Consider the following 25,023-nt stretch of genomic DNA (forward strand, 5'->3'; position numbering starts at 1 on the left):
TCAGTAAAGATGTTAAAAGACTGTAATTAAAAGCTGTCCTCGAAAATGAACATTAACCTTTTGTATTAACAAAGTATATAGTGAAATTAATCATAGAAACAGAGTATGAGTTAAAACTATTCGGCAAATAAGAATTATTTTAACATGTTCTCAACAAATGATTCAAACACATAAGTAAACCCAACAAATGATTCAAACACATAAGTAAACCCTTCTTGAATGTATAGCAATAAACATTTAAAATCGTATTAGTAGCAAGATAGGATTTAAATTAACAGAAATTAAACAATATAAAGTTCATTACAATTGAAATGTAAATACCAGTTGCTGAAGAAGAAATAATAAAACCTCAGGTGATTGAAGTGTAGAAGACGGAGGAAAACAAAATTGAAACCCTAAAAAATGACTGAGGAGAAGAGATTTCTGAAAGAAGCGATGATAGATGTTTGATGTGTAATGATGATGAAGAAATAGTGACGGTTGTGTTTTTCTCTTCCCATATTTTCAACTAATGAAAAATATTTATACATACACCCCTTATTGAATTTGTTATTTACATTTACATTGAGATAGAAGAGTAAAGTACATGATTAGTTGAATTAATTTGGTATTCAAATTAACAAAGAAAAATAATTTTTCGTATAGCAAAACCATTAACATAACATATAATTTGAATGCTTTGAATCATGTATTAATAATAATTAGGTTTTAACATAAGTAACTTTCATGACCTCAAGAAGCAATGCCGAGGGAAAATCTAGTTTTATCTATTATATGTACCTTTTAACATAAGTAGTTTGACTTTGGTCAAACAGGCTTTGGTTAAACAGGCTTTGGTCAAACAGTGTTTTATCAAGCAGCTTTTAACAAAAGTAGTTTGACTTTGGTCAAACAGACTTTGCTCAAACAACGTTTAACATTGGTCAAACAGTGTTTTATCTATTATAATTAGCTTTCAACATAAGTAGTTTGACTTTGATCAAACAACGTTTTAACATTCCTCAAAATGATTACAAGCTAGTAAAAACTTCTTTGTAAACAACATTAGAAGTCTTATTTGTTGGTTTTCCATCAGCGTCGAGTATTAGTATTTTAACGCCTTCTCTGGTCTTGACCCTTGATAATGCAACATACAACTGACCATGAGTGAAGACAGGATCTTTCAAATAAAGACCAACCTTTGATAACGATTGTCCTTGACTCTTGTTAATTGTCATAGCAAAACAAACTGATAACGGAAATTGTCTTCGTTGAAATTGAAAAGGTATTTTTTTTTGTCAGACGGAATCATATTAATCCTTGGAATAAAAACTCTCGTGCCAATGTTCCCACCAGATATTACTTCAGCTTCTATAACTCGTTTACCAAGAAAAGTAATTTGAAGCCTTGTACCGTTACATAACCCTTTCTGTTGATCAATGTTTCGAAGAAGCATCACAGGAACACCAACTTTAAGAACTAATCTATGATTAGGCAAGCCAGAAATCTTAAGAGCATTCAAGTTTTCTGTTGAGTATAAGCTTTGTTGAAAAGAATCAAGAATTTGTTTAGTTTGACATATACTATCAGAACTCAGATACTCTTTCGCATCACCAGGAAATAACGAAAGCAATCGATCAGTGGCGGACTCACCTTAAGGGGTGGGTGGGCGGCCGCACCCCTTGAAAAAAAATTAGTGGTATTTTTCGCGAAAAATCCCGACCGCACCCCTTGTAAATTTTCGTCCGCACCCCTTGAAAAATTCCAACCGCACCCCTTGGAAAATTCCGACCGCACCCATTGGAAATTTTCGTCCGCACCCCTTAGGAATTTATATAAAAAATGTTAACACTGATTGAAATTCGATCAAATTATGTAAACAAGTTAGCCCACTAACCCCTTTAATAAAACTTAAATTCAATCCATCAAGCCCAATAACTTAATACCCATTCAAGCTCAATCCAACTACTAGTTTTGAGGTAATTTGGGGTTGTTCTAGTCTTTATAGGATGAGTTTGTTGTTTCTTAATTTCTTATTGATTATATGATACTAGTATAGGGTTTGAAAAGATGAAATTTAAAAATTGAACTTAAATAGGTAATTCGATTTGTTTTGATGTTTTATTGGGGTTTTTTTTCAAGAGAAACAGATATATATATTTGTTAAAAAGGTTTAAAATTTTATATGTTTTCATGTATTTTTGGGTTGTTCTAGTCTTTAGTTGGGTGGTTTTGTTGATTATATGACTGTTGGTTGGTAAATAACAATTACTAGGGCTTAAAATTCAAAATTTTAAATTGAAAATTAAGGAACATGGGTTATGGTTGAACACTTGAATATCCTTGTTTAATGATTAAGAGAAATAGAAGTAGGGATGGTTTGAACTTTGATGCTTTTTTGTTTGTTAATGTGATAGGAAGTTAGGAACTAGGGTTTGATTGTTTGAAAATTGAAATGGACCCGACCCGATCTGATTCGACCCACTATGAAACTTCGTTTGTTTGTGTTTACTTGTTTTACATGACCCGACCTGATCCGACCCGCTATGAACCGACTTTTTTGTATATATAGCTAGGGGTCTAAAATCTTTAAAAAAAATTCGCACCCCTAGGAAAAAAATCTTGGGCCCGCCACTGCAATCGATCATTAATTTCATGAACTACCTCATTTTTGGGTGCTAGAATTGCTCGCTCAGAAAAAAAATCCAGCAATCCTAAATTGTTGAATAATTGAAGGATATACAAAGTCAATTAAACTTTGTATTGGGTCACAAATATCGGTGATCAGTAAATCATCTGGTATCTCTATAATGGCTTCACCATCATTATCATCTCCAACGTTTCCTTCACCAATATCAATAAGCCATTTTGCAAATTCTCTGATAGACTTCATATTCGAACTTTGAGCTCCAATTGTTAAACGCATATTTTTAGTCAGCCGTAAGAGTCTGCATTTTGCCCATATGTATGAAGAGCTTAAAGAAGCACTAACAATTTCTTGTCTAGTACCATTAGGAATAACAGGTAGTATTTCTCTAAAGTCACCACCAAATACAATAACTTTACCACCAAAAGGAATATCCGAACGAATACTCCTACCTTCCGAAAATACGTCGGTCATGGTCCTATCTAAAGCTTCAAACGCATGTTTGTGTACCATCGGTGCTTCATCCCATATTATTAATTGGGTTTCCTTTAATAATCTCGCAATATCACTATTTGGCTTAATATTGCACATTGAATCTTCTGTTAGATTAATGGGAATATGGAACCGAGAATGAGCTGTCCTTCCACGGGAAAGTAGTAATGACGCAATACCACTTGAAGCCACATTTAAAACTATTCCATTTCTGCATCAAACAGCTGAAGCCAAAGTCTTCCATAAAAAGGTTTTTCCAATTCCACCATAACCATAGACAAAAAAAGGCCTCCTTTACGCCCTACAACTGCTTCCATTATTTCATCAAAAACCGCTCGTTGTTCATCTGTAAGAGATTGATGCAACCTGTTAAACTCAGCTTGTACTTCATCTAGGTCATGTGACAGCTCTTCATTGATCAGATGATTAGAAGCATCACTTAAGGAATCATCATCAGGGTACGGCATAGTGGCAAACCTTCATAATGATGAATGTAGGATCGTAATTCCGACCCGAATGAGTCGATCAGAGGTAATCTCCTGTGTTTTAGATGCGGAATAATAAGAAACACAAGTAGAAATAGCTTGTTCTTCACTCTAACTGCTTGTTTTATTGATTTAACAAGATTTACAGCTCAATCGTCACACCGGCAGAGCTTCGGCGTGGAATTCAGAATCACCGATCCTGATCCGCTCAAATGACAGCCTATATATAGGGTGTTTGGTTCGCTTATGTGACCAGTGTACACATGAGCGAACCTCATGTGTGTCACATGAGCGGATCTACCTTCTAATGTCCCTATGAGCGGACCTATTACACTAGACACATACAGACTCGTATTTTCTCGTATTTCATGCCCTTACAATACAATGATAGACTTGATCCTAGACAAACCTAGACGAAATCAACAGATGTAGTGCACCAACAGACTCCCCCTCAGATGTAGTGCACCATTGGAAATTAAATAGTTTTCAATTTTCAACAAAGTAAAAAATACCTAAACAGATTCATGTGATCAAATTAAAACGTAAAAAAATAAATGTAAGTACAAAATAATACTGTTCAATGTTTATATACATATTACTAACTATACCTCTTCCTAAAAGAGGATATCTCTTCAATGTCCGTGTCAATAAAAAGTCTGCTTAGCTCAAAGCCGTTTGCAACACCACGCTTGCCTGAATTTAAAAATAAAACCAAATATAGATCAATATAAATAGTGTCAAATTTAAAACATATAAGCAAATCTAAAGATAAATGTATAACAATAAAAAAATTAAACTAATTAAGTTTAAATTGTACCTTTGTAAAGGTTGACCATACCAAAATGACAAAGGATAACAACATATTTCTCTCGTTTCTTATCATTCATGTAAGCAAACATGTCAATAGCAAAACCATCCCACAAAGTAACCGGACACTTTTGGCCTCTAAAATATTAACATAAAACATAATAACATCAAGCAACCTTATAATGGTTTATACGTGAAAATGAAACAACTTAATAAAAAGAACGCACTCAATGTCTTCAAGTCTAAGATTAAGTCTTTTGCCCTTGCTCCCATCCTTCTTTGACGTATCCTCTAGATTGAAACATACATCCACATAACCAATCCAATCTATTCACAAAAATATATTGTGAAAATAAAACAATATTAAGAAGTGATAACAATAAAAGAAAAAAAAAACAATAAGACAAAACAATAGATATATATCATTTAGTGGTTTACATACCAATAACTGTATTAACTTCAAATTTATTTTTAACAACATCCTTGAGGTTAACGAAATTAAAACGGTATTTCGGTCCAGACCAGTCAAAACATTTCTCAACAGAAGTATAGAAATACAGTGATATTTTGTCATTTCTCTTGGTATACTTAGCAGAGGACTTATTAGTAGTAAGAGAAGGTTTGGTGATAAGAAGACATTAATCCAAGTGAAGAAATTCCTTGAATTTTCCTAACATCTTATGCAAACAGCTGGCTTGAATCATAGTTCCCTAAGAATATAAAACATCAGATTAAATAAAAAAGGTGTTATATTTATTTGGATATTCATATGTCCAAAAAAAGAGTAAATTTCAAGTTTTGTCCTTTATGTTTACATCAAATTGCAGGCGCTGTCCTTTTGGCCAAAAGTTTACAAGCGGTGTCCTTAATCTTTCAAAATCTTGCACGTTTTGTCTTTTAGGCCAAACCTGGTTAGAAATCTCAGTTAAAAACTATCATGTGCAATGCACATGAGGGTAAAATGGTAATTTCCCTCTCAACCCTTACACTTACACCTTCCCTTCTTCTTTAACTTAGGGTTTTGATTTTATCGAGTTTCAGAGCTTATCACCTCCATACGTAGCGAAGAATGGGTCACTCAAACATCTGGAACTCCCACCCCAAAACCTACGGCCCTGGTTCTCGTTCCTAGGTAGTTCATCACATATCCGTTTTCAATTCACTCTTTTATTCGCTTTTGTATTCTGTTTTATATCGCACGCTTTGCTCATATATCAGCTTGCACAACTGTTAGTACATGATTATGATTTTTTGTGTTGTTTGGATTTATAAACCTGTACTGTACGTGGTCTAATACTACTTTAAACCCTCATAGATCTGATTGCAATTAAGCAACAACTGTTAGCACAACCTATGTAAAGTTTTTATTAGTACGAAATAGGGTTAAACTGTTAAAGTTGTATGCTCGATTGCCAAATTTATCTCGGTATAAAGCTATATAGAAATGTACAAAATGTATACGATTCGATATGGTTTTGTTTTGTTTTGTTGCAGCTTTAAATCATTGAAGAAGAAGGGAAAGTGTAAGGGTTGGGAGGGAAATTACCATTTTACCCTCATGTGCATTGTACATGATAATTTTTAACTGAGATTTCTAACCAGGTTTGGCCTAAAGGACAAAACGTGCAATATTTTGAAAGGTTAAGGACACCGCTTGTAAACTTTTGGCCAAAAGGACAACGCCTGCAATTTGATGTAAACATATAGGACAAAACTTGTAATTTACTCCCAAAAAAATTATAAGACAACTATATACCGTACCATCTCATCCATGAAGATCATATCAAGACGATATATTTCATTTTTGTTATTATTCATCATCTTCTTCGAAATGCTAACAATCTTCACTCTAATCGAATAGTTGTTTGAGAATGTATTAAGATCGTTAAGCATGCTAACATTTGCAACCTCCATTTTAAGACTGTACAATAAAAAAAAGAATATGCAAAATATAAGTATTGTTAAACGTAATATGATAGTACAATAAGCATGGATGTTCTTAAAAAAGAATATCAAGGTTGGAATTCAAGCTTACCGATTATCCAATAAAAATTTTAACTGAATGCAGTGGCAAATGTAAGGAGAGTATATATTTATATGCTGGTTTATTAAAGTAATAAAATATTAGAAATGATATGCAAAGTAGGCAAAAAAGAGAAAGAACGTCAATTTTAAATTACCATTTTGTATATTTAGAATTTCAAAATTACTGACTTGATTTCAAAGCAATTGTCATAATTTCTTTTCTATATTTTATTTTAAATTTAATTAAGAAATAATAACCGTGAATTTGAAATTCACATTTTGCTTAACTCAAATGTGCAAAGCTCAAGAAATTAGCATTAATTACTGGTTTGATTTGCAACAAATAGTCATTAACATCCAAGTGTATAGGAATTTTATTTGAAATTCACATTTTGCTTAACTAAATATGAACACTTAAACACTGTTAACATCCAAATGTTTAGAAATTTTATTTTATTAAAATAAAGATGAAACAACTGTTCAATTATTAGTACAGATGAAACCACTGAGGTGATGTGATAAAAACAACTGTTCCTAAACACTGTTACATATAAACACTGTTGCCATAAAAATGGTTACATATAAAACACTGACATGATGACAACTAACAACCTAACAGTATATAAAACATTCATGGGGAAAACACTGTTACATATAAACACTGTTAACATAAACAAATAAACAAACATAGAATAACTAAAGTTGATGCTGAACCACTGTTGTAATTTGACACTGTTGTTGGACGTCATAAATTTCAGATTTAATTTCAAAAGGAAAAGTAGTGTATATTCTTACATGCTGCTTTGTTAAAGTAATTAAATATTAGAAATGATATGCAAATCAGGAAAAAAAAAGAGAGAACGAAAATTTGAAATTACTATTTTGAATATTTTGAATTTCAAAATTACTTGATATTGTCAGAAACTACTGACTTGATTTGAAAGCAAATGCCATAATGACTTTTTTAAATTTTATTCAAGATATAATAACCGTCAATTTGAAATTCAAAATTTGCTTAATCAAATGTCCAAAGCTCAAGAAATCAACATTAATTAATGATTTGATTTGAAACAAACAGTCATCAGGATTTTTTTTTATTTTTTAATTTAACTTTAAATTTTATCATAAAAATAATGTTGGTGGAACTCTTATTTAATTGGAATGTAAAGATTAGGTAAAATGGTAATTTGATTGTTATTCTAGTTTTCATTTGATAATTTCAATGTATCACAAATTAACAACATCAATAATAAAAATGTGAGCACTGACTATTTTTTAGGGAAACCGCTGATGGTCAATATCAGTGAATGTCAACAATGTAAAAGTGAACAGTGGCTATTTTTTCGAATCAATGGATACCAAGCATTTTTCGAAACCCTGATGTTCGGTCAGTCAGTCGTCAACATGGAGATTGAAGAAACAGAGGTTGTATTTCAGCAGTGGAATACATGAACAATCAAATGTGATAAATAGTGTTACATATAAACAACAGTCGTAAACAGTGTTACATATAAACACTGATGCCATAAAAATGCTTACATATAAAACACTGAGGTGATGACATCTAACAACCTAACAGTCTTTAAAACATTGATGCGGAAAACACTGTTACATATAAACACTGTTAACATAAACAAATAAACAATAGAATAACTAAAGTTGATGCTGAACCACTGTTGTTGTCACACCCCCAAAATCCACCTGCGGAGTATCACCGCTTGGGAGCGTGACTGACCAGGATCAAGCCACCAATCATATAGAACAATGTAAATAGTAAAAGTAATTATATTTAAACCAAACCAATCCATATGAAAGGTGTTCCAAAACATAAGTTTAATAACAAGGTTTAGCGGAAGCAATTGAGTAGAAGCCCAATAAAAATAAAGTATGTAAAGTCATAGTGTTTAATCAAAGCATCACGATCCTTGTCCACAACGACCGCGCCTCCCAGTGCAAGCTCCATGTACCTAACGACCTGCAAGGCGTGTAACAGAGGGTCAACAACTAGTTGAGCGAGTTCACAGAAAGTAAGTGCGTAATAGTAAGTTCGTTTGTAACGTGTGGCTCTACTGGGCCGATAGTATGTTCTATTGGTGGGGACTTCCCATGTTGCATATACACTAGACTATTTGTAACCATAAGTGTTCTTCTTAACCTGAGAACAGTAGTACGTACAAGGTTTACGTAGGTTTTACGTAAGTGTCCTTCACAACCGAGGACAGGGGTACGCGGGGGTTTACATAGGTTTTACGTAAGTGCCTGACACAACCGAGGCAGTAGTGAGTATAAGTTCACGTAGGTTTTACGTGAGTGTCCTTCGCAACCTGAGGACAGTGAGAAATACAAGTATACGTAGGTTTTATGTATATGTCCTGCACAACCGAGGACGATGGTAGATAGTCTAGTAACAGTGTAAGTACAAATCCATTCAATCTCATTCCTTCAATCCCATTCCCAAACCCCGGGAATCCCATGCCTTGGTAAGAGTGTGAACTCACCTTGGTTTGCTCGGTATGCTAAACTATGTGCTCGTAAACAATCAATCAATCAATCAAGGCCTAAGGTAATGCATTGACACACGGTCAGTTCATGTTGGTTAAGTTTCACATACATTCTATGTCACAAAGTTCTTGACAGTTAATCTCATGTATCGTACAAGCAGTTAATCAATTTCATGTCTTTCATACTTCACATCAGAGTCTTTCACAGTTTATTCTAATATCAACATCAAATAACACACTTAATCAGGGTTAACACACTTAACTGAATTAACAAATTCGGGCCAACAAGCATTCACAAAGTTCGGATCATGAATATCTTATAAAGAGTCGGACCATATACTTCAAGCAAAAGTCGGACCCTTCACCCTTGTGAAATTCGGACCTCTAACATGAATTAACAAAAGTTCGGACAAGGGTATTCACCAAAGAAACTCGGACATCATGTGTCACACTTAAAACTCGGACATCATGTACAAGGCATACATAATTCAGACTAGGCATGATGATAAAAGTCGGACTTGGGCACACGTCATTTAAAATTCGGACATGGTATCATCATAAAGGTGGGACAATGTTATCTAGCATAAAGTCGGACTAGTTATAAGCATATAAGAACTCGGCTCATATAACAAGCCAAAACTCGGACAAGACCACTTAACAAAGTCGGACTATGTCCCCCCCCCCCTACAAACTTGGACCAAAACCATTCAACATGAAACTCGGACCCCTCACCTTATGAAGTTCGGACCTTATGTTGATATCATAAATTCGGACCCCTTGATCACTTACAAAGTTCAGACCCTTTAACTCTTACAAAGTTCGGACTCCTTGTTTCAACAATAAAACTCGGACAATAAGCATGTATAATATTCGGACCATAATACAAGTCTTGTAAAATTCGGACATAACATGTTAATCAAAACTCAGACTTTTCAACATGCGTGAATTCCAAACATCATTTCACAGAATCAATGAAACAGTTACGTATTACGATCAAAAACCCTAATTTCATACTTCTGTATTGCAGTAACCTCATCATCAATCAAACATTCTATCATAACAGGCATCTTAACATTCAACAAGTGATTACACAACTGATTATAAACTATTTCACAACAATCAGAATCAATCAAACACAGAACCATTTCATGTAGAACTAGGGTTTCCATGAATCACATAATCAAGAATTGATAACAACAAACAATCATTAAACAATTACCTTGGATTGATTCTAGATAAAGAGAGGGATCAAGAGTGATGATAGAGAGCTTGTGCCAATGATGAAGCAAATGATTGTAGAGAGAATTGTAGAGGAATCTTAGGTACGTCTGATGATTGTGTGGTGATTAGTGAAGGGGATTAGGGTTAAGAGTTGTTAAGGTTTCACTATTAACACTAAACACCCTTAAGTATTATCTATTACATAATACATGCACAAGATATACAATTTACAGTTTCATCACCACATCCAAGTATTTGCCAAATCATTCGTAAACTTTATCAAATCCAAAACGTATACAGTTACAAAGCAAACCAATTGTGCAAGTAAACACTAAACAAGCAGTGAACGTGCAATAAATGCGAAAGTGGAATCTCGAAAACTCGAGTTGTCACAGTTGTAGTTTGACACTGTTGTTGGACGTCATAAATTTCAGATTTAATTTTCAAAGGTAAGTAGTGTATATATTTATACGCTGCTTTATTAAACTAATTAAATATTAGAAATGATATGCAAATTAGGAAAAAAAGGAGAGAACGAAAATTTTAAATTACCATTTTGCATATTTTGAATTTCAAAATTAATGATATTATCAGTAACTACTGACTTGATTTGAAAGCAAATGCCATAATGACTTTTTTAAAATTTATTTTAACTTTAATCAAGATATAATAACCGTCAATTTGAAATTCAAAATTTGCTTAATTAAATGTCCAAAGCTCAAGAAATCAGCATTAATTACTAATTTGATTTGAAACAAATAGTCATCAAGAATTTATTTATTTATTTTTTAACTTAACTTTAAATTTTATCATGAAAATAATGTTGGTGGAACTCTTATGTAATTGGATGTCAACAATGTAAAAGTGAGCAGTGGATATTTTTCCGATCAGTGGATACCAACCAGTTTTGGAAACACTGATGTTTGGTCAATCAGTGGTCAACAGGGAGATTGAAGAAACAAAGGTTGTATTTCAGCAGTGGAATATTTTGAACAATCAAATGCTTGAACCAATTTCAAGAATACTATAACCAAACAATCAAGATGGGGTGCTTAATATTCATCCAAGTGTATAGGAATTTTTTTAGTATAAAAATGAAACAACTGTTCAATTAATAGTACAGATCAAAACACTGAAGTGATAGGATAAAATTTGTTACATATAAGGACTGTTAAAATAAACAAAGATAGAATAAACACTGCTAATATAAACAAAGATAGAACAACTAATGTTGATGTGGGGGGGGGGGAACCACTGTTGTTGAAGAGTGTTTCACATTTAGTTGATCAGTGCTTGTCTGGACTTTGGTCTTAATTAGTGGTTTTTCATAATTGAACAGTGTATGATGTTTATCATACTTTATGTAGAACCATCATTATATCCAACACTTGTTAGGCAGATAATTGAACAGTGATTTGCCATATTGACTTGTTATAACCACTGTCATTGTAGGAAACTTAGCTGGGCTGTGCCTATTGTAGGAAAGTTCAGTTTACCTACAAAAACTGATGAATTTAGAATAAATAACGAAAAATATTGTTAAGCCAAACAGCTGATGGAAAACTTTTTAAGCACTCCGTTTAATTGCTAAAAATTGACATGACGGGAGATCTGCAAAGGATTACAAATGAATCAATGCACCAATAAACAGTAAATCAAAACGTTAGAAATACCAAAATATAAATCACACCAACTTAAGTTACCTTGCTGATGTCCTAAACTTTTGTACTGGTATCACCTATCAAGACACTTGGTATCACCTTTCACATTTCCATCTCCTCAACAACCATCCGGCAGAGGTTGCTTCTAATCAACAAACTCTATAAACCAACAAAAAAGCTTTAGAAAGACAAAGTACAAAACATATCAAAATAAATCTACTCGTAATCACATGATACAACAAAGCAAAACATACCAGAGTTACCGATTAAGAGGAGCTTGTACAAAAGCGTTCATCGAGTACGATAAGAAACCCTAGGAGATCTGTTTCTTCTTCTGAGGATAGAAAAGGTGTAATCATGTTCAGTATGAGAAAATAGATAAAACGAAATAAAATTTCTGAAGAAAAAAATAGATCTTACATGATTATTCTCTTCTTCGACCACTCGACGGTTCATGATTTAGGGTTTCAAACGCCGATGTATCCAATAGAAGTAACCTCTGCCGTACATTGTTGAGGAGATGAATATGAGAAGAAGAAGAAAGATAAACATCAGAGAGGATAAACATCGATCGAAATAGAGCAGAGCAGAGAGAGAAAGAAAGCATTAGCCCTAAATGAGTAAATGAGGAATGATATAAATAGAGGAGGGCAATGGTACTGTTGGGCGGGAAAAGAGAACTAAGGATGCCCTAATTAAGTGACACATGGCCCAAATAACTTTCATTTATTATATATAATAGATATATATAAGGTTATAAAAACCTTTCGGGCTCTTTGAAAATTTGGGCATCGGGTGATGACACCGGTTAGCCGGTCAAATAGGCAACCCTGTTTCTCATAATTACTGAAAATTAGCAAGTGTCAAATAGACAATATTGATGACCTGACATAATCTAAATAAGCGACTATGAAATAATATCCTAATGAGTTAACTGTCAAAATGGTCTCTGATGTTTAGTCACTTTTGCCACTTTAGTCCAAAACTCAAACCTTTTTAATCTGGGTCCCTTTGGTTTCAATTTTGTTGTCGTTTCCATCAAAAAGCAAAATCTGGTCAGATTTTTCAGTTAACATTCAACTTTTTTGTCTTTTTCCTCATTTTAATGAAAGACAAAATGTTCAGATTTTTTTTAATTTGTTATAATAAAACGTTAAAAATACTATTTTGCCCTTCATTAAAAGGGAGAAAAAAGACAAAAAAAGCTGGATGTTAATTGAAAAATCTAATCAGATTTTGACTTTGGATGAAAATGACAAAAAAATTTAAACCACAGGGACCAAATTCAAAAGTTTTAAGTTTTGGACTAAAGTCGAAAAAGTAAGCAAACCTTAGGGACCATTTTGACAGTTTACTTTTTCCTAATCAGTTTAGGTTCACGTGGGATGGTTAACACTCATGCCCCACAAACAATTTTGATTAGTTTTTTAGGTTATTCTGCTAACTATGGTTCTTGGATATAGTAAACCAAATCGGCTGGGTTGGTTAATCCGGTTCAGTTTTAATTTTTTATTTTTTAATTATCATTTAAACATTTGGGTTCCCTTGTATCTAGATTAGGTGTAGGGATGACAATCAAACTTGAACTCGTTGGGTAAACTCGAAACCCGTCATATTTGGGACAAGTATGGGGTCGGATAATAAGGTGTCAGATTATTTTTTATTTTTTAGTGGGTTCGGGACAAGCATTAGATTTAGTGGCATACCTATTTACTTTACCTGATAACGCATACTCGTTTACCTGACTATATACTCAAATATTATTTTTTTAATCTATATATATTAATAAATGAAAAGGATTTGGGCCATGTGGCATGTGATGGTGGAACAATTTGATGAGGAGGCATGTTATGGTGGAGGATTTAGGTGGGAATGCATATTATTAACTCTCATCAATTACAAGCGGGATCCGTTTTTTACTTGGGTTGGAATATTCAATTCGGGTCACCCAAAATGGATCTTATATATTGTTTTCCAAAACCCTAGACAAAGCCTCCATCTACGTTCTGCCTCTGATCCATACTCCATTCTGGTTCCTGTTCGAACAAGCATCGGGTATATGTTCAATCTTCCTACTACCAAATTTTCTTTCAATTAAATTCATTCGGTCTAATAGTTGTCTAATTCATTGTTGTGGTGTATTTCTTGGTTCAGATTTGGTGGCCACGATGATCGGAAATGGTGGTGGTGGTCGCCTGAAAAATCGGATATGATGCTATGGTGGTTTCAGACCACCGTATCACCACCACTTCTTTGTCAATCGATCGGCTTCAACCCTAATCTCTTCTTCAGTCGGCTTCAAGGTTTCTCTCTCCATCAATTTCTCACTCATCTCCATCGATTTCAAGGTATTTGATTTATCATTGATTTGTTGACGTTTATTACTCTGTAAGCCTTTTAATTTTTGTTTGTATCTAGGTTAGAAGTTCAAGCATAGAACGTGATGTTACTTTGAATCATATGATTTATGTTTCAGATTTATTCATTTGTTCATCGTTTAGGGTTTAAAAAATCACAATCCAAGAAACATGAACTTTTTGATGTTTACCGATGTGAAATTGCGATTCGTATTTCAAATATGTGAGACGAACACAGGCGACGGTGCCGGGATATTCGTTGGTTCGATTTGGTGAGGTTTTTTTTTTAATTTCTTTTGGTTCAATTTGGTGATGTTTTTTTATTTATTTTGGTTCAATTTCGTTAGTTAGTTTTTGGGAGTACACATATTCTGGCTTTATTAATATTGAAATTGTCAATAGGTTTTGTTTTTGTATCCGGTGATTATTTGGTTATTTTGGAGCCATAGGATTTCAGAACTATGGATTAACATAACAAATGATCTATTTAATGCTCTTTTGTCATCTCATTTAACAGGTGTTTATCCTTTATTAATGGTGATTGGTTTCATCCTTATAAGTTGAGAAGGTATGCTTTCAGCCTCCAAGTTTTCATTTAAAATATCCAAATACCGTATTTGAAAAGGATCGATTCAAGTTTTTATATTCTTATATTAATTGCTATGTTTTCTGATTGGCTCTCCACAAATGAAGTGAAAAAGAAGTCATATACTTAAACAAGTTCTTTTATATTAGATTGTAGATGCGAAAAGTATGTGAGTAAGGAAAAAGCAGCTCGTGGTAGTGGGAGAACTCATTTCATAAAGGGAATCATATGCTCCACAACCTACCGATACACCTTGAGATTCAAATATTCGACATGAACCAGCGCTCTTAAGAGTTAAGATGGTAAACTAGAGCCAATGCATGAGTATAAACCAGCCGGAAGAGCTCTTAAAATTCAGTTGTGAGTTTTGCATCCTCTTAAACATTTTCATCTTTTGTCTTATGATTATAACATGAGATATAGCTTTAGGCATGATCTTTGTGCAGAGTAATAACAATGTGTCATGAAAACATGGAAAATTTAATACATAAATGACTATAAAGGCATGTTTTGCATAGTATAACGATCCTTCTTTTTTAACAGCGCCAAACATATGCATATTGTCTTAAATAAAAGCATTTACATTCTACTAAAGGACATGATGGTGTGGGTCACCAAATGTTAATGCTCAAGAAGACAAGCCAGCTTTTGAAACAGGTCAGAATACCTTCTTTTTCGACTTGTGAGGTTTTAAAGTTGTGATGTTAGTAGATCTGATGGAGATAAAAATTAGGCTGGCAACTAAGTAGATCATGAAGGAGATGAAATCTATGGCAGTTGGGTTTTGTAATTGTGGTGTGACTGCGGTTCATGGTTGTAGGAGGTGTTACTCGAAGATCACTAACTGGTTGCTACGAGCATGTTACAACTATGGTATTTGCACTACCAAGTGGATTAATCTAAAACAAATCCCCGCAGGTACGTAGTTCAAGAAAATATTTTATTTTTCAAGCACGGGTGATCATGGGTTGGTTTAGTTTGGTTATGGGTCAAAAAAGGAAACTATAGCTGGTGTTTTGTATGTAACAAAGAGATATTCAGACCATACAAATAGTTTAGACTTGTGTAGAGATTTTTAAATTATATTTTTTTATTTGTATAACTAGACTAGTGCTAATACCCGCGAATTTCGCGGTATTGAGAAATGATATGTTTCTTTTTTTTTAGAAAAAAAAAGTTTATACTGATCATAAAGAAACTACGCATAGACTTATTATGGAAATCTGAAGTTAAGGATTAAAATACAACGAAACATCGTACTATAGATCTAACAAAACCGAAAAGATAAGTAAATGAAGAAAATAATCTTGAGACACTATAAGTCAACTATCACTTTGTAGCCCTTAACAACACTTAACGAAATATAAATGAAATTACATAAAAAGTTAAATTACAATTATAATTTACAAATGAAGAAAAGACAATACTAAATGGATCATGTATAGGATTTCAATGCACCACAAATACTCACAGCAAGGATTATCTACACACAGGTATAATTACATATGTTCCTCTAAAAGTATTCATATTCACACAACAATGATTACTTCAATGCATCTCTTGATAGATTGAGGGTCATTAGGATTTTTATCAGCTTGAACCTGGCATGGCTGCTTCACAAAATAAGGTAAAACTTAGTGGCATCAATTAGATTGGTAACAAAAATCGGCCAAATCAGTCATATAGTTAAAACAATGAACATGAGGGTTAAAAAGTGGCACCATGGGGTTAAAACACGTATAATAACGGGTCAAACTGGTTACTGTCAGTATTCATTGATTTTTAATGTCGGTCAAAATGGGTCAAAATGGGTGAGGTGAAAACAACCCACAAACATCATGTCTTTGATTAACAGGTCTTGTTTGATACGATCCCATCCCAGTAATCATGTGAATATTTTCACCTATTTTTTCCATAACAAACCATTTATGATTAGGTATAGCCGTTACAGTAACCGGTTTTGTAGGTATTAAGTTCTTCATTTTATGATAAACAAAAAATCTATCGATCTCGTGTATTACACGGGTTTAATAAATATAATTTTATATACTAATAAAATAACATATCTTTAAAAAACCTCGTTTGTTTATTACACGGGTAGAATAATCAATGTAATTTTATATACGAAATAACAAAAAAGTTGTATTTTAAGAACCCCGTGTAGAGTACGGGTTGAATAAATGTAATTTTGTATATTAATTTATAAAAAGGTTATATCTTTAAGAACCTCGTGCACCGTATGGATTGAATAAATGTAATTTTACATATTAAATAATAAAAAAAGTTATAACTTTAAAAAACCTCGTGTATTGAACGGATTGGATAAATGTAATTTATATGCCACATAAAAAAAAGTTATATCTTTAAAAATCTCGTGTATTATACGGGTTGAATAAATGTTACTCATAAGTGTATAATTAAAATAAACTTTAATAATGTAACGTATTAGATAAATTAATGACAAAGTACATACCTTGTTTTAGGACATTCTATAGCCATATTTTATATCCCTGTCAAAGACTTAAATAAAAATAAACTTAATAAATATTTAAAATAAAAAAAATAAAAAAAATATGACAACAATATTGCAAGAAATACATTATACAGAATTATAAAAAGTAATCAATTTGCTGCCAATGGGTCGTTAGGATTTGCTTAGTAAAAACATTCAGATGATAGCTAGAAAATGTTAGATTACATAGTTTTAGAACAACTTTGCTTGAAATAAAATAATATTGTTTTAAACTGCACTAAATTGACAATAACGAACTACACAAATCTGTACTTTTTGACAGCTCTATATGCCTAAAAACTGCACTAATATGATAGCAATAAGTTGCACAAATCTGCACTTTTTGACAGCTCTATAAGCATAAAAACTGCACTAATTCAGGAGCAATAAACTACACAAATCTGCACCGGTTTGACAGATCAATACGCATAAAAACTACACTACTTTGATAGCAATAAACATATACGTCTACTGTTCAAGCCAAATTCATTATAACTGCAAAGCGAGTTTAATGAATTATCTTACTTGAGTACTCAAGCAATGAGAAATGTGAATGTTGAACAGGTGTTGGCTTAACACGTGCACATTCTAATGTTCACATTCAAAGCATCTCCGATATCTCCTTATGGTAGCAAAAAAAATGTAACGAAACTCCATTTGATTAAATAAACTTTTAATAAAATACCTTCTGAAGGACGCAGATTTTCCCACAAGCAAGTGACTGCAAAGTTCTCCTTAGTTCATTGTCCTAACTGGTATGGAAAAATGGGTTGACAGCAACTCGAATTTTACTTTAAATGCATAAAAAGATCCTAAATCATTTTATGCAAAAAAAAATTGTTAATTATATATAGTATTACCTTAGTTCAAAAGATTGGATAGATGACCACTTACTTAGGTTACCGCTTATCATACGGATTTAATTTCTTCACGCATATCGGATTCTTGATTTTGGCTCAAACCAATATAACACATATTCAATAGGTGTTGTTCACATAGTTATTGCTCGACTTCACACAGGCTTCTTCTGCACCACATAGGTTCTGATTCGTTCTTGTCTTCACCACGTCTACTAAGCGCATTGATCCGTACAACTTTGTTTAATCGACCAAGTTGCAATATTCTTTGGCTTCGTTATGATTAAAAAAGGGACACCAGAGCCAGCTTAATCGATTTTGACTCGCTATTGTAGATCTACTGATTAATGCTGTTTCATTGGCTGTTACTCTTCTTGAGCGCTGTTGGTAGTCTTCTTCACATGAACACTGTTGCTTTGATAGGCTCACTTGTAAACTTGCCATTCATATGGTGGTTCATTGTTACATCCTTTGTTGCTTTTGTGTTGAAACTTCAATGCAACCTATAATATAGTTTATCCTAATCAACATATTAGACTCACTTCTAGATGGGAGGTACATTTTTCTCATTTGTAGAGCTCCTTGAATATCCTGCACTCTTCCAACATGTTGTTCCTGTGTTCATATAAACAAATTGTTCAAATTTAACAGAGTTGACTCCAATATGTTTTGTTTAGTGATCCATCATATCTTATAATTAACTGAAAAGTATAATTAGCTGTAAAGTAATGGTTGCATTTATTTCGTCAAAAAACAGAAACACACTTTAACTTGGTCTTTAAGAACAAAACATGCTTGAAACGGGTCAAAGACGTGAATGCACATCAAAAAACTAAGAAATCTGATGCAACTCATTGTGGGTAATCTGATGGAGATACATACCTTTGTCGAATGAGGAACCTACTTGTTAACCTTCAACTATAGCACTTGATTTCCTAATCATGAATAAAAATATCAAACCTATTAAAAACCCAAATAATGTGCATTAATAATGTGTAATTAACGTATAATTAGTTTTTAGCTATTTTGTAACCTCTTTGTACCATATAAGAGCTGTTCAAATTGGGCGTTAGATGTAGGGATGGCAATGGGTCGGGTTCGGGTCGGGTATTGGTAATCCCATACCCATACCCGGTTGTAAAATCGTGTCCCATACCCTACCCAATACCTGTCGGGTATTTGTCGGGTAATTACCCGTCGGGTATCGGGTATACCCGCGGGTATCGGGTATACCCGCGGGTATCGGGTATACCCATAAGTTTGTTAAAAGATGTACATTGAGATTTCCAAATACATTTTTTACTATTATAATTATTATATAATTTTATTTATGCAACAACTATTATAAATTAAAAATATACATTACATACATATAATTTTATTTTAAATTAATAATAACTTTATAATATTTATACACTTCACAACATACAAAATATAAATACTATTATCAAATACATATCCTAAAAGAAATTTTTTTTTTCACGTTATGAACATATTAAAATAAATCACTAATAGATAAGGGTTAAAGGGAAATAAAAATATAAACTAAAAACATCGGGTATATGGTATATGATCGGGTATATAGTTCGGGTAAACGGGTATGTGGTTTCGGGTAATCGGGTCGGGCATAACCTAATCCCATACCCGACCCATACCCGCGAAAATTTTTAAAACTAATCCCATACCCGGCCGAATACCCATCAGGTATCGGGTATCCCGTCCCATTTGTGTCGGGTTTCGGGTATACCCGTCGGGCTCGGGTATTTTTGCCATCCCTAGTTAGATGTATGTATAAAGGTGTATTTGTGTCGATTCGAAATTGATTTAGAATAACCTGCATCAAAAGACAAATATGGTGTTGATATACAACTGTAATTTATTTCTTTTAGTCACTGGCTACATAAATGTCTGGTTTCCCTCCCAGGCTATATACTCCATATCTGTATGTTAATAAAGTTAATAAGCATACCTACACATGTATAATAAACAAATAAGAATAATCAAGGCGTTGCAGAATACCTGTATAGAGTCATCACCAATACCACGTGCAACTGACTTCCCGTCACAATCCCACACGCAGGTGGTAACGGGAACCCTGCCAGGCCTTGCAAGTTTGGGTTTTATGACCTGTAGATAGAATCATAATCAAACCCTCTCAATCGATTTTCCACTTTATGAATTCATATTACACCTATTAATTCCAAATCACCAAGAAAAGAAGCAACACTATGCTAAACAAATAATCACGAAAATAAATATGTCAAACCAAAAATCATAGGTACCAGACCGCCCCTATATATACACTTTATAGCCCCAATTAGCAACATCAAAATTAGATTCCTTCCAACATCAGGTAAAGGACCCTATATCAAAAAAATAGTTGGTGTTATGGAATAATTATAACACTTAAGGATAAAATAAACTTGGTTTTGAGAAGACAGTATCAAATGCCTCTTTTCATGTGCTTAAATTGAAGTAACAAAGCTAAGACAATGTTAAAGTAATTAATGTAGAAAAGACATTGGAAATCATAACTATTGGAATAGAAGCAGGTTAGCCTAAATCCAAAAGGAAGCATAAACACTATAAAAGTCTACTTTTGAAGGGTAACGGGTCAAATGGACAAAATCACTCAAAGTCTACTTTTGAAGCATATAACCTCCTAAATAACTTTATAAAAACATTCATATTAGTGTTATTATGATAAAATAATTGTTCTAACATAGTTTTATAGAAAAGATATATTATCTGAAATGCACTAAAACACCCCCTTAATCCCAAATCAATATACATCAAAAGGATCTTTGAGATCAAACCTAGTATTATTCTAACAAAAACTGATCTGGACTTTGTTAATAAATCATAAACTAACAACAATTTCTCACATGTCACATTCTTGCTGATAAATATTTTCAATGCAATGATAACTGTTTTCATATAAATTATAAGTTGAAAATAACACCAAATCACAGCAATTCAACAACAAAAACTGAAAATCCACTTGAACTAATCTCGAATTAAACAAATTGGTCAAAAGTGTGTGCATACCTTCCATAGCTCTGAATTAGGGTTTTGTTCGCTAAGCAATCTCAATCCATCTTGCGTTATGTACGGTGAAATTCAACGTTGTAAAGTTCTAAATTAAGAAAAATCCAAGAGATTTGTGACGATGATTTTGTAATTGAAATCATATAAACTCACCTTGATAAGATTTTGGCAGCGACATTTCAGACAGAGCATAATTTTTTGGATTAGGTTTTGTGAGGAAAGGAATCGTACCTGCTAGTGATGTGTGCTATTAGAGATTGCAAAATAAACAAAAAATGTTAAAAAAACATACACAGAGATAAATCTAATCTGAGTATTAAGAGGTAAATATTAGGGTTTATGTGAAGACTGAAAGAGGCAAAACATATCTGATTATCAATTGTTAAAATCAAATCGATGAGATACAAAAGTTTATGGATGAAATACATAGAATGACATATTTTTAAACAGATACTTGAATAGATTAACCTGATGGAACATTGGATTGTATAGGCTTGGATGGAACGACAGATTGAACGACTGAAGGATCCATTAGGTTTCGGAAGATGTCGGCAGAATGATGTGCGAATGGATGCGATTGGATGAGAAGGATACAGGTGCGAATGAAGTTGCATAAACCCTAGGATGTGAATGAAGATTAGAGATGGAGAAGAGAGACGTATGATGGAAGGAACAATAAGTGACCCAAATTGCTTATTCGGATCCCGCGTCGGGTATTACATAAGGAAAATCAAGAGATTAGGAAAATGGCGGGAAAATGAGATTTTGAGGCTCTAGATGGGTGACATGTGTCCCCTAATTAAGGCTTTTATTAGATTGTATAGATTTGTAATTGTAATGGTCATTAAAGCATTATAATTTATATAATTAGTATATTTTATAGAGAATTAGATCATCAATGTAGCCTTACAATCGGTGATTAACAATTAAAATGGCAATTATTTTTTTATTTGCTGTATCCTTATTTATTAATTCAATTTTAAAATTGCACATAAATGCTAATTAATGATATTGCTAATGCTAATTTAAATTTTTCAAAAAAAAAAAAAAACACATTAATTAGTCAAATTAAAAATTTCTGATGGTCAATAAAAAATTGATATAAATATGAAAAATTTTCTTTATCTTATATATCGTTAACTAATTTAATTAATTATATGTCATTTTTTAACCTTTTTATATCTTTAACTAATTTAATTAATTATATGCTAATTTTTAACTTTTTTTTATTTGAAATACTAACAATCTTTAACTACTTTCCAATTAAAACGAATGCTTTCCCTTTAAAAATCTACTCATCCAATTCAAACTTCATAAATACTTTGTCATATACTGAAAACTCTCTTTTTATATAAGAAAACTCTTTTTTTTTCTAAAAAAACATACATATAAGGTTGAGTTGTGTTAAAAAGAAAAATAATATAGCCTAAAGATTGTAAAAAGGAAAAGAACACATGGTATCTTAATTTTTTAGGCATGTTTCCGAGCTTTTTTTGTGTTAACATGGTATTAGATTTGTTTCTTTTTTAACATGGTATGAGCGTAAAACACCATATCTAAAAAATTAAGACATCATATGTTAATTTATTTTTAACATTTTAGGCTATCTTAAACCTATATTATATTTTTTAGGCATGAGGTTGGGATCACCAATACACATCCTAAACCCGCCAGGCCACTTGGTTGCCATTCCTATTTAGGACTTAGAAGAGCACCATTGATTTGGACTTAGACATTAATTATTAGTACATGATACATATAAGAGAATAAGAGATAAGTCTATTGAAACCTAGCCCATCAGCTAATAGATATACATGTGAATGTTAGGAAAATATGCACTATCTTATTAGTCAACCTGCTTTTTTATATACTTTTTGTGAACATATGTTTCACTGGGAGCTTACTTACCTTGTGATGTTATTTAACGTTTGTCTTTTAATTTGCAGATGTATAGTGATGGCCGTAGCAAGAAATTCTAGATGGCTCTGAGAAAGAGTAACTGCTGTTTGTCTGAAGACACCTTAATTCTTAATAAAAGTAAAAAATATATAATGTTTTATATGTCACACCCCCAAATTCCACCTGCGGATAACACCCGCTTCGAGGGCGTGACTGACCAGGATCCAGCCACCAATTATACTGACTAATTAAGTTGATAATAAAAAGTAATACTTACTAACCATAAGATTAGCAAATATCAAGTTCAGAGTTTGAGGTTTCAAGTTCAAACAGTAATCAGTAGCGGAAGCATAAGTAAACAGTTTTAAACAAGGTTCTAAAGGTAAGCATGATAAATGCCCAACACACGGGCAGACGACCACTACACATCCCAAGCAGCTGCTCCAGTCACTGGCCACCTGCAAAGCATGCAGTAAGGGGTCAACAATAATGCTGAGTGAGTTCACTAGTTGTCCAGTTTTAATTACCAAAAACTCGTTTCACCAGTTAATTTATCCGTTTATACATGCCATGGGGAGCTACCCCAAAAGTTAGCGACTAAACTGTTTTTCCAATACCGAACACTAGGTAACCGTTTGCGTTTCCGCAGGATGCCCCGATGTCAATGTTCTATCATCATTGACGGATGCCTGAGTACATTAGTTCACGACCGATCCCATACCATGGCACGGTGTGAGGCTGGTAAGACCTAAATAGCGCTATCAACTAATAACCCGTTCGCCTGGCCCCGGCGACTAATCGGTATTATGTAGTAGGGACTTGAGTGATAGAGTTGCGTTTAGTGCCGTTTGGTTGCATTCCGTATAAACAGTAATTAACTAAAAGGTTTCCCAATACAAGGGAAGGTAAAGTAAGTTTGTTCCCAGTAACTAGGGAAGGAATGTAAATGGTATCCCCTTTACAAGGGGATAGGGTTGCTTTAGTCTCGTGTCCCAAACCACCGGGACGCATGCTTTTAAGTTGTGAACTCACCTTGGGTTGCTCGGTAGATATTTTACCCGGTCAAGTATGTTGGTCACCACGTCCTAGCATGGTTACCAAGTATGGGTCAAGTTGGGTACAAGTAAACACATAGCGAACACGTATGGCAGTACATATAGCAAACACGTATAACATGCGAATACACAAACAGTTGGGTTAATGGGTCAGCCCTAACATAAGATCAGCAGTGACAAACATGCAGCCCAGTCAACAGTAAGCCCAACAGTCAAAGTCCAATAACAACAAAATAGCCCAGTCGAGACAAGGGTGGTTGCAACTCGCAACCGAGGTTACGACTCGCAACCGAGGTCTCGGTTCATCACGTTTTGGTTACGACTCGCAACCAGAGGTTCCGACTCGCAACCGGCGGTTCCGACTTAGCAGCAGTGGTTACGACTCGCAACCGGATTCGATACGCGTTGATTGCGACTCGCAACCGGGAGATCTCGACAAGTCTTGATGTGGTCTCGAGTCGCAACCAAAGGTTACGACTCGCAACCGTGATTACGTGCACAAGAAGGCCTTCTAGAACCTGCAAACTGTACTAACCAATGATATTGCAATTTCATGAAATCAGTGTACTATACCCACTAAACATGTTTTCTTGTCTAAAATGTGCACAAAACAGATCAAACAAAGCATATTTGAAATATTTAAGCAACCTTCAAAGTGTTCTTCATTTATCAATCCACATTCAAACACATTCATAACCACAATGAACAATCATTCTAAATTATGCATAAAATCCTTAACCGAGCCTTTATTAACAATCGGATGACAATCATAATCAAACATGTAATAATATTTGGCCAAAACATCACAATTAGCAACAATCATTCGGTTTTGGTTCTTAACTTGTCAAAACATGTTCAACACTACTCCTTTAATTTCTTAACCATGAACCA

General features: G+C 33.5%; 1 protein-coding gene and 1 long non-coding RNA gene across 23 annotated transcripts; one reads left to right on the forward strand and one right to left on the reverse strand.

Moving 5' to 3' along the window:
* The first annotated feature begins 13,738 nt into the window (after positions 1 to 13,738).
* On the forward strand, positions 13,739 to 23,240 carry LOC110929482. Of its 7 annotated transcripts, XR_004889073.1 has the most exons (10): positions 13,739 to 13,873; positions 13,973 to 14,166; positions 14,320 to 14,447; positions 14,693 to 14,743; positions 14,911 to 15,121; positions 15,305 to 15,418; positions 15,495 to 15,679; positions 16,207 to 16,254; positions 16,329 to 16,388; positions 21,671 to 22,127. It is a non-coding gene; the product is annotated as an uncharacterized LOC110929482 (long non-coding RNA). The 7 variants fall into 7 exon arrangements; XR_004889072.1 differs by having other exon boundaries at positions 16,207 to 16,388; XR_002587163.2 differs by lacking the exons at positions 16,207 to 16,254; positions 16,329 to 16,388; positions 21,671 to 22,127 and adding an exon at positions 23,125 to 23,240.
* On the reverse strand, positions 16,115 to 21,772 carry LOC110929481. 16 transcript variants are annotated; one of them, XR_004889068.1, is made up of 10 exons: positions 21,647 to 21,772; positions 21,332 to 21,409; positions 21,179 to 21,266; positions 20,413 to 20,493; positions 20,150 to 20,257; positions 19,965 to 20,070; positions 19,013 to 19,065; positions 17,959 to 18,745; positions 17,235 to 17,281; positions 16,115 to 16,371 (listed from the first exon to the last, which is right to left on the reverse strand). XR_004889068.1 is itself a non-coding variant. In XM_035987828.1 (9 exons), the coding sequence occupies exons 1-6, from the start codon at positions 21,656 to 21,658 to the stop codon at positions 19,045 to 19,047; spliced, it is 366 nt and encodes a 121-aa protein (XP_035843721.1). In that variant the 5' UTR covers positions 21,659 to 21,768; the 3' UTR covers positions 16,115 to 16,371; positions 17,235 to 17,281; positions 17,959 to 18,745; positions 19,013 to 19,044. The 16 variants fall into 16 exon arrangements, 6 of the variants coding, with proteins under 6 accessions (XP_035843721.1, XP_035843717.1, XP_035843718.1 ...); XR_004889064.1 differs by lacking the exon at positions 20,413 to 20,493 and having other exon boundaries at positions 21,179 to 21,228; XR_004889067.1 differs by lacking the exon at positions 20,413 to 20,493.
* Positions 23,241 to 25,023: the final 1,783 nt, after the last annotated feature.

The sequence above is a fragment of the Helianthus annuus genome, chromosome 3 (genome assembly GCF_002127325.2).
Source record: "Helianthus annuus cultivar XRQ/B chromosome 3, HanXRQr2.0-SUNRISE, whole genome shotgun sequence".
Taxonomy (NCBI): domain Eukaryota; kingdom Viridiplantae; phylum Streptophyta; class Magnoliopsida; order Asterales; family Asteraceae; genus Helianthus; species Helianthus annuus.